At 36.2% G+C, this 10595-nt stretch overlaps 1 protein-coding gene across 1 annotated transcript; it reads right to left on the bottom strand.

Moving 5' to 3' along the window:
• Window positions 1–3480: 3480 nt before the first annotated feature.
• Window positions 3481–10505, bottom strand: LOC135847432 (claspin-like). Its single transcript, XM_065366949.1, has 16 exons — window positions 10321–10505; window positions 9155–10251; window positions 8954–9082; window positions 8694–8881; window positions 7538–8626; window positions 7215–7465; window positions 6759–7139; window positions 6494–6681; window positions 6331–6395; window positions 5591–5694; window positions 4858–5209; window positions 4638–4759; window positions 4414–4556; window positions 4139–4312; window positions 3906–4070; window positions 3481–3767 (listed from the first exon to the last, which is right to left on the bottom strand). Coding segments are annotated over exons 1-16 (4575 nt in total). The 5' UTR covers window positions 10322–10505; the 3' UTR covers window positions 3481–3641.
• Window positions 10506–10595: the final 90 nt, after the last annotated feature.

The following is a 10595-nucleotide window of genomic DNA, read 5'->3' as shown; positions in this document are numbered from 1 at the left end:
TATCAAAAATTGAGGAAAACACGTGAGGAAAAACCATGGAAAAACATGGTTTTGGCAATACCACCTATAGTAAAAGGCCTGAGCGCTGAATCGTTATCACCTTCTGACGTCACACCTTAAGGGGACTCGATTGTGTTTACCATTTGAATTTTAACGTATGATTAAATGGCGAATTCGTGAAATTGAGTAAAACTTTCGTTAAAAAAGTTATTTAAATTAAGAAATTTAATTAATATTTGTCCTAAAATGTGTTCTAGTCATGTGGCACTGATGTTTTCAACTGTAGGTGGTCTCCGTTTATTTGATTTGTGTATAAGAATGAATTTTTTGCAAGTTGTTAGTGTTGTGTGATTTGAATGGATAGTGATATAATGTAGATTAAAATGAAAATTAATGTGAACTAGTGCTTGTGTTTTACCGGAATGATGTCGTAATGAAATAAATAGTGAACTATGCGATTGCATCAAGTTGAAGAAAAATATACAATACATTTGAAATCTACTTCTTGGACCATCCAGCTAAAGCTATGATATGATGGATATAAAGAAGAAATCATCAACATCTCAAACCAATTGAAACAGCTTTAAATTCCAAAATTCCTTCGGATAGATGTCAACAGGCATAGTCAAGTGGTACAATGTTTGCAAAGAACTTCAAGAGAAATCTCCGTCACATATGCAATTCGGACTTCCACGTTCCCCAGAGGGCGATACCGTCGCGCATTCTGATTGGCTGTTGATATTTCTGTGCTCTTGTTGTTTACATTTCAAAACGGGACTTTTTATCACAAACTTCGGCGATTTCATTCTCATATTAATTTTCAACGATATTTCATTAATTTCGTAAATTTCGTGGTTTTTTTTTTAGTGTTTTTGATTAATATATGACTTCTAGTATCGTTATATGTTGTGAATAATGAATATTACCTCGAGTTACAGTGTTTTAGTGAGCTTAGAAGGATGAAACAAAGTTGCACGATTAAATGAATTTAAAGTTCTTTGCAAGTGTTATTTTAATTCACCACAACATTTACTCGATAGCACGATCGCAAAGCAATTCTCTATACGTAAATTTAGTTTTATTCAATGTGAAATAATGGAAATATAACATCGAATTTGAAATCGCCGAAGTTTGTGATATAAAGTCCCGTTTTGATAAGCACCTAAGAGCACAGAATATCACTGACCAATCACGTACCACGAATGCTAGCGCCCTCTGGGGAACGTGGAAGTCCGAATGTTCAGTGATCATGTTCCTGGTGTATCTTATTTATGAGCTGGAGATTATGTTCGCGTTCGCGTATATTGAATATTCACAATAATTTGTATTTGTTGAAGTCATTTTTTAATCTCAATTGTCATTCTCCAGAGTTTTTCTCAGTATTCTTTTAGAAATCGGATCATAAACGATTGTAGTTCTCAATGTTCTCATCTTACATGATAAAAACAGTGTTGGTTATGAGCTAATTTTCACTTATTTTTTCATTTAAATCATTCCCACATGATCTTAAATTAATTATTAAATATCAGAATGTGATTTAAAACGCAAAATAAAATGTTCTTGGTATTTATTTCGTTCTAGTGCATTAATATTGCATTCATTTCTATAGTGTTATCGGAGTATGTACTCCCCAATAGTGATGACGTCACAAAACAGCGCTCAGGCCTTTTACTATAGGTGGTATTGGTTTTGGGCGGAACAAGAAACCGAAACCGTAACCAGAAAAACTGTGTAATCTGTATTTTTTCGTATCAGTTACGGCCTCCCTCACGGTTCATGTAATCGAAACCGAAACCTAAATCGAATCGTTACACTCCTGATTGGTTACTGTTACAGTGTTACTGAATCAAAAATCTTTTCATAAAATAAAATTTCATTATTTTGTTCATCATCATCATTCATCATCATCAGCTGTATTGTTTTAACTTTTTGTCTTTCTTAAAACAATTTTGATTGCAATTAAAAAGTACTTACTACTTAGTAGTTAATGTTACTATTGTTACTGTTAATAATGCAAATTTTCTTCCAAGTTCCAATACGAAATACGAATAACGGAACAACAATTTTTTGAAAAATTTCCTGTGAAAAATTTGACTTCGTAATTTTTTTGTTTGAAGGAGGGGGGGCGAGTAGAGAGCTTTCTCAGCTTTCTGAAAATTTAATTAAGAAAAGATGGTGAAAAAAAACTAAAAAGTAAAAAACAAAAAAGTACCAAAAGTATAGTGATTTTTTCAAAAAAATCAAAAATGCCATCAGATCAAAATTTTTAGTCGAACTCCCATTCGCCCTCCCTTTTCTCTCTTTCAAAAACTTTTAAATTATATATTCAGTTATTGCAGTTTCGTCCCTACTTCCTAGAAATGGGGCCAAAGTATGAATTCTTTTCAAAAAAGTGATTTGAAATTTGAAATCAGCGCCTCTAAAACGCCAACAAATCATATGTACGTGTAATTTGAAATTTTATCAAAATTTTGACACCCATTGTTAGATTTAAGAACTTCGCATAGGTATCAGAAAAATTAAATTAAATTCGAAATCAGCGCCTCTAAAAACTTGAAAAAAAAAACACGAATGTTTTACGAATTTTTAAGGTCTTGAGGCATTCAAGCATCGACCTTTTATTCTCCTAAAAGGTCGATGCATTCAAGGGTTTCATATCAGAAAAATAAAATGAAATTTGAAATCAGCGCCTCTAAAAATCCAGCAAACCATAGTTTGTTAAGTATGCCCTTCAAATACTGAAATTTTTCAAAAATTTTGGAACTTCGTCCTCGCATCAGAAAAGTGAAGGGAAATATGAAATCGGTATCTCTAAAAACTTGAAAATCCATACATCGCGCGAATTTTGAAAATTTTTCAAAATTTGAAGAAACGTTGTGAGATTATTTGGGAGGCTGGTATCAAGAAAGTAAATTGAAATTGAAAGGTGAAACCTCAGCAATCCATATGTCGCACGAACTTTGATGTTTCCCCAAATTTAGGGACCCTTGTGGGGGGATTTTGGTGGCTTTATTCGTAGAAAAAAAAAAAAAGATAAAAGGAGGAAGCTAAGCGTCTTTAAAAATTCTGCGGGCCAGATTTTAAATTTATTAGAAATATGGGCATGTATTGTGAAGATTTTTTGAGAAATTCTAAGTGGGTGCCTAATTTTAGGTTTTAAGAGCCATTGATTCCCAATTTAATTATCTTTTACCTTCAAAATCAAAACGTTTCCAACATCATCAGAGGTGGCGAGGGCCCAAAGTTTTTGAAAATTCAATTCGGGGATACAAAATCTGGCCCTTCTGGTGGTACTAGTTTCGATTTTGGAATCTTACAGTTTTTAGAATCGGAAATTAAAAAAAAAGAGAGAAAAACTGCAAAATGAACTTTTAAAGTTATGTAAGTTAAACAAGAAATTGGGGTTGTACCAACATTTTAAGACCCTTTTCCCTACACTTCTCAAAAATAAATACACATGGATATGAACTAATACGTATCTAACGTGTAAAATTAATATATTTCATGTCGATATTTTTTACAATTATTAAAATAAAACAAATTCGCTTTACAAGTACAAAAAGAAATACAATACGGATATACAAGGAACTTTTACAAAAACCTTTTACATTAATAAATAGGTAATCTAAAATAATTAAAAATTATTCCGTCAAAGCCAACCGAGCTAATAAACCCTTACGACGCGCTGGGTTGGTTTCATTGTCAACGGATAATCTCACTTTTTTGGGAACACTTACCGAAGTACTCGTTGATTTTCTTTTTTCAGTCTGCAACAGAGCAAAGTAAATTCATCAGAAATGCCACAAAATTAATGTCAAGACGTGTAAAAGAAAAATATTGCTTTGAAGGTGGGGGGAGGAGGAGGAGGAGGAGGAGGAGTGAGGCGTTACGAATTGTCAACTTACTTTCTCAACGGTAACTGGGACTTGTTCTTTTTTAGGACTCCTGGCTCCGAATACAAAATTCCTGCTGTTTTTAGCGCCATGTAAATTTTCTTTGGTTTCGCTAACTGATAAGGTCATCTTGGACAGCAATAATTTACCTCTCGATAGGAAGGAGCCGCATTTAATCTATAAGAAAACGAATTTCCGTCAAATTGAACTCATTTGCGAAACATCAAGATCGTAATAGAACGTACTTTAGAATTCGTTTTTGATAAATCTTGATCAGGTTTATCCTTCGAGGTGTTCCCAGTAGACGAAAACGAAGTACGTTGGACGATTTTCGTAACTATACTTTCGTCGATGATTTTCGTGCTGGCAAAAGTACTTTCGACGCTTTCAGTAACCGTATCGTTGAGTTTCGATTTTTTCTGTTTGACAAAAAAATTAATAAATAAAATGAGAAACTCGAGAATAATATAAAGACGAAAGAGATCAAAGTGGAGACTGAAAATTAGACAAAAACAGTTACCTCCTGTTGCAATAGAAACGTTTCACGTTCGTGGCGTATTTTTCTCCAGTGCTCCTCACTTTCGTCGTTGTCGTTGTCGTCGTCGTTTAAATTAATCTCGTCGTCCGAATCGTAGCTGTGGTTTTTAAAGAAATCGTCTCCATCTGCGGTAAAAAAACATTCGAAATGAAAGTAAAAAAAAAAATTGAGTGAAAATTGGGGGAGAGGGAGGAAAGGATACTCACCGGCCAAACTTTTCCACTGGAATTTACGTTGTCTTTTCGCATCCGAATGTAATTCGCCATCTTCCAGCAGCATTTCTTTCAGTAAACGAACATCGTGTTGGTCATCATCCAAAAGTTGTCTCCTGCGAAATTCAACGCAGTTTTAAAGATTAATCAAGATTAAGTCCAGAGAAGGGAAGGCTGTGGGGAGACCTGAGCGAAGAAAATCAGGTATACTCACATGTGTATTTTACCCAATTCTTCTTTTAATTTATCTGCATCGATTTCGTCATCGTCTCCTTCTTCCTTTTCCAGTTTATCGAGATCCTTTTCATTTTCATCCTCGCTTCCCCATTCGGATTCAGATAATTCGGCCTCGTTTTCGAAAAATTCCCTGGCTGAGGGTTTATCATACGAGACCAGCTCTTCTTCCGAATCGTAACCGAATTCTTCGGCTTCGATCTCGTCTGCCCCTTCTTCTTCGTCTTCGATATTTTCGCCGTCTGCTTCGTCTTCATCTTGGTCATCGATACCGTTATCTTCGTCCGAAGCATCGGCGTTGGCCTCGTTGGTTGGTTCGGTCGTTTCGTCATCTGTTGAAAAATACACGAGCGAGCGCGTTATTTATGTATTAGGTTTTAATAAATTACCAGGTGAATTTCCACAGTAGAATATTTTATGGAAGTTGAACCAGAAATTGGGACAAATTTAGTGGATTTTTCATTTAAATTTAAAATTCCTCATTTCGACTCCTTCTTTTCACAATTTCTTTTTTTTTTTTCAAAATTCGCTCATTCAATGAGACAAAATGCGAAGTAAAATGCAACAAATCTTATCCTTCTCCTACTTATACCAACAATTTAAAAGCATCTTGAAAACTCGAAGGTTGAAAAATATGCCAAATTTATTTCAAATCAGGGCTCTACAATCGTCAACTCGTGAAAAATTATGGTCTACGATCAATTTACTCGTACCCGAATCTTCAACTATCCTCATCGTTGGCTTTTTCCTCGTGAATATTTCTTCTTCCTCTTCCTCTTCTTCTTCTGGCGTATCATTCAACTTGAAAACTGTGTCTCTGCATCGAAAAAAGAACACAAATTATACAGGTGAAATTGAAAACCATCATATGACGATCTAAGCTACAAATTTGTGTGACTGTAGCAATAAAAAAAAAAAAAAAAAAAAAAAAGAACTGATGAAACCATCTGACTAATGATAGCAATTATAACGCAGATACAGTCTGCGTTGGCTGTAGAAAATTTTAGAAAAAATGAAAAAAACTGCAACTGTGCTCGTTGAAACACGAAGTGTAGCTCTTTGAATTGACAATTTGAAACTATGATTTTTTTTTCAGCATTATTTTCAATTTTTTTTGTAATTTTAAGAGTACCTATTCTGCTTTAAGCATCGATCATTTCAACTTATGGTCTGATAACTCGAATTTGATCAACAAACTCGTAATATGACGTCGATCAGTGTGATTTTGGCAGTCAAGACCGTCAAGAGTCAAGGAGTCGAAAATTAGATTATTTTACAATGGCCATTTTCAGAGCCTAAATTTTAAAACAGAAATCTAACGATTGAAAACGATCGGTTTAATATTTGAAAAATTCTTAGAAGGAAAAATGGAAAATTAAGAATGGTCAATAAAGCGTGAACGAGCTTAGTGCATAATAATTATTTATGTCGAGGTAGCCTGCTTCATACGTACTTGTTTGACTTCTCTGTTGACTTTTCAACGGTATTATCAGTGTCCGGTAATGATAAACAAATATTCTGTACGAAAATGAAAATGCAAAAAAATGCATCAATCATCAATTTTTTACAACGAATAATAAAATATTCAACAAGTCGAAGTGATTTTAAATACTGACCTGAGAGTCTTCGGCGTTCTGCGAATCGATGAAAAAATCGTCATCTTCGTTAGCAGCAGAAGCGGTATTGCTTCTAGGTTGGTGCTGCGTAGCAAATGTACCGGAACAGAGACCGAAAATCTGGCTGGCTGAGACATCGTCGTTCAGATTGGTTTGCGAAATACTCTCCAATCCAAGGAGTTTTTTTTCTACGTAATTAAAATAGATTTTAGGATTAAAAAGGGAAATGATTTGGCGAAATGAAATATGCGTAAGGATCATTCACCTAAATCGAAACCGGTCGTGTTGTATTTGAATAATTTACTCGATTCAGCATTATCGTTGGATTGGTCAGGTTTAGAGGGTGAGTCGTCTTTAACATGGAAATCTAAGCCATCGCTGTCTACAGAATCCTTATCATCATCATCATCATCATCATCGTCCTCACCGTTGTCAGCGTCGTCTTGCTCAGCAGGGTTATCGTCTTCTTCATCTTCCAATTCGGATACATCGGCTTCTTCGTCTACAAAGCAATTTTTATCTCGATTTTTCTCTTCGTACACAACGTCGTCTTCGACTAATTCGTCGTCGTCTGGTTCATCTTCCGGATGATAGGGTTCGAAGTTGAGTTTTTTACAGGTAGCTGCGTCGTCATCGTCGTTGTCTCCTAAACAATGAAAAGAATTGGTAAATTAGATACCTGAATAGGAAAAACACTTAATCGAGTAGTGATAAAACGTACCATCGATATAGTTTTCTTCGTCGTCCGATCCGTAATATTTACGTTTTTCGTTTTGGTATTCGTTCCAGGTAGCTTCTTTTTTCGAGATGAGCATATCGAGCATTTTTTTCTTCAAATACGCGTGTTTGGCACCGGGTACTTTGAGCTTGGGGTTGGAAAATTCGTTTTCTTCGCCGTTCAAACTCATAGTCAGGGTTTCTTTGGAGACGCCGATCACTCCTCCTTCGGTATCGGTTTGAGTTGTTACAACGCTGTAGAAAAACGATGAAAATTAATTACGAGAAGGAGTAGGAAGATGCTGAGATGATGTTGAAGATACTCACTTGACCTGCGAAGGTGTACTTTTTGGTTTCTTTTTAGCCAGCGAATGTTTAACGAATTTTTCTTTCAGGTCGCGAATACCGGTGGGTTCAGGTTGGAAAGATGGTATCTCGAATTGTATCGGTTCAAGGGCTGAATTTAAATTAAGGGATGATAATTTGATTTTTCGAGTAGACAGTAAAGCTTCTATACGATTTTTCAGACGATCTTTGGAAATAACTGGTTTAGAAGTTGATTCGACGGAGTTTGAGGAGATTTTTTCCGCTTCGGATGCGGGTACGGTTTCAGTCGGAGTTTCGGTATTGTTGTACGAATCTTCAATTCTTAGTTCAAAATCTGAGCTGTCTGGAAGCATCTCAGATGCTAGTGGATTGGACGGTTTCGTTATCTCATTGCTTGGCGGCTCCTCAGGTGCTGGAAGATTGGACGGTTTCGTGATATCATCAGTATAGTTACTACATGAATCTTCTATTTGTAGAACGAAATCTTCGCTATCTGGCATATCTCGTTCGTTAACTTGTTCGGTGGCGGATTCGTTCGATTTGGTTATATTAACGAGGTCTTGAGAATCCTTCAGCGCATGTGTGTCTTCGTCTACGTCCATCGGAATAATTTTATCATCTTTAGGAGTAGGCTGAGGATTGGATCCATCTTCGGTGATCGGTTTGGTGGGATTTTCTTCAGTGGTAATTGGTTCGGTTGGGTTTTCCGTCGATGGGCTTTCATCGCTTTTTTCCAACACCGGATCCTTGTTTTTGTTCGACTCAGGATCGACTCGTTCCGGCGAGTCATCAATTAATGTAGAGTTGGTATCTTTATTTTGTTCTGAAATGTCAGAAGGCGGATTTCTGCTTTCATTGTTGTCTGTGAGAGTAGAATAATTAGTATCTTTATCGAGCTCCATTTCAACAGCTGGTGCTTCTTTATCAACAGGTAGATCAGTTGACGCTGATTTGATATCTTTGACAGTATCGTTCGCTCCTTCGGTTTCTGTTTCAGGTAAATTACTCGGCTGATCTTCTGTTTCAGAGTTATCTGACTCTGATTTGTAAAAATCTTCGACCTCTTTCTCTTTATTGATCAATTGTTCGCTGAAAATGAAAATTCGTTAGTCTTAATTTTAAACCGGAGTTGACTTGAAATCATTAGAGAGCTTACCAAACGTTTCTTAAAACTTCTGGTGTGGCCTTTAAAGGTATAGAGGGTGCAGTTTTCCGTCTTTGCAAGAATTCGTGCAGTGAACGTTGTTTGGGTTGATGGTACGGTAAACTTATTCGTCCTTCTCGGATCATTCTCTGTGTTTCGCTTCGAATCGATAGTAATGGATCTTTTTCTTTTTTGGAAGCCTGTGAAATAATATTCAATTAATGAATATGATCAGTCGAGCGAAAATTCGACAGATCTTTTTTGGATTTTACCTTTGAATCCTTTGGAGTTTTTGTTTCACTTTTTCGTTTAGCTGCAGATTTTTGAACACGTTTGGGTGAAGGTGTTTCTTCGTCATCGCTACCAGATGAATCGAACGCTTCAGACAAGCCGTTGCTTTTCTAGATCATGAAAAATAAATAATAATAAGCTACAAAAAATTATCAGCACTTATGAAAAAAGTTTCAACTAACCGAATGAGCAGATTTTTTATTCGAGGTGGATTTCTTCTTGAGTAATTTCTTGGATTTTTTATTTGATTTCAGGCGAAGATCGTCATCGCTCATAGATTCGTTCATTACTGGTCTAGTATCGTCTTCAGATTCTAAATCTGACGCGGTAATTAGACTATATTTACCACTGGATTTTTGCTGCGCATTATTTGAATCTGCTTTCGTTGGTATAGGACTAGAAGCAGATTTCTCGTTGTCACTAGCGTTGTTTTTGTTCGAAATTTGACTGCAGGCAGATCGGCTATCGTTGTCAGAAGAATTTGATCTTTTTGATTGAGAATGGGTCTCGTTATCAGAACTATCGGATTTAGATAATTTTTTGTCGCCGGAACTGCTCGATTTTTTACCAGATTTTTTAAGCCGAGGTCGTATCTCGTCGTCCGAATTACTCGAACTGCTTCTAGATTTTCTAGACTGAGTTTTTTTTTCGTCGCTGGAACTACTGGAACTGCTTCTAGATTTTCTTGACTGAGATCGTTTACCATCGCTGGAACTACTTGAACTGCTTCTAGATTTTCTGGACTGAGATTTTTTTTCGTCGCCGGAACTGCTCGAACTGCTTCTAGATTTTCTAGACTGAGATTTTTTTTCGTCGCAGGAACTACTCGAACTACTACTGGATTTTCTAGATCGAGATCGTTCGGAACTGCTGGAATTACTTCTAGATTTTCTGGACTGAGATGGTTTCCCTTGATTGGAACTACTCGAGCTGCTACTGGATTTTCTAGATCGAGGTGTTTTCCCATCATCGGAGCTACTTGAACTGCTCCTTGATTTCTTGGGTTGAGATCGCCTCTCGTCATCGGAGCTGTCAGATATTTTGGATTTCACAGGAGAATCATTCGGTTTATTATTTCTGACCGGAGCTTTACGTCCTTCATTGTCACTTTCGTTTCTAGATGATAAGGATTTCGAACTACCTTGCGAATCATCACTGTGATCTACGAAGCCGGAACTTTTTTCAGACTTTTTATCGTTGTCTGATTCGTCGTCATCGCTGTTAAACAGCTTGGTAGTTTTTGGTTTTCTAGTAATCACTTCTTCTTCTGAATCAGACACTGGAATGAAACGAGAAGATTAGAATGACCGAAAATAGTGTTATCAAGTAAAGGTAAAGGGTTACTTACTTTCGAATTGGTGAAGTTATCATTGAATAGTTAGTTCATAATCAAACCACTGAAACCAGTACACTAGTAATTGTGCTTGGATTTAAATTTGAAATACTGAATAAAGGTTCAGAATTTATTTCTTTATTATTATTTTTAGTGGAGGAGATTACGTAGTGATGATTTTGGCGGTTCAGAAAATCGAAAACATATGATTGAACTTTTTGGGCTTTCAAAAAAAAATTGTCATGATAGCAACGCTCCACGCTCGTTCGATGTCTTGAACGGGAACATTC

This window comes from Planococcus citri, chromosome 5 (assembly GCF_950023065.1).
Source record: "Planococcus citri chromosome 5, ihPlaCitr1.1, whole genome shotgun sequence".
Taxonomy (NCBI): domain Eukaryota; kingdom Metazoa; phylum Arthropoda; class Insecta; order Hemiptera; family Pseudococcidae; genus Planococcus; species Planococcus citri.
The sequence above is the reverse complement of the archived record's forward strand: the minus strand, read 5'-3'. Positions and strand labels throughout refer to the sequence as shown.

Coding starts and splice junctions, on each gene's coding strand:
- LOC135847432 (XM_065366949.1), bottom strand. Junction 5,695..6,330: donor TCAACAGAGAAGTCAAACAA/GTACGTATGAAG, acceptor TTTTCGATGCAG/AGACACAGTTTTCAAGTTGA. Junction 5,210..5,590: donor GAGGATAGTTGAAGATTCGG/GTACGAGTAAAT, acceptor ATTTTTCAACAG/ATGACGAAACGACCGAACCA.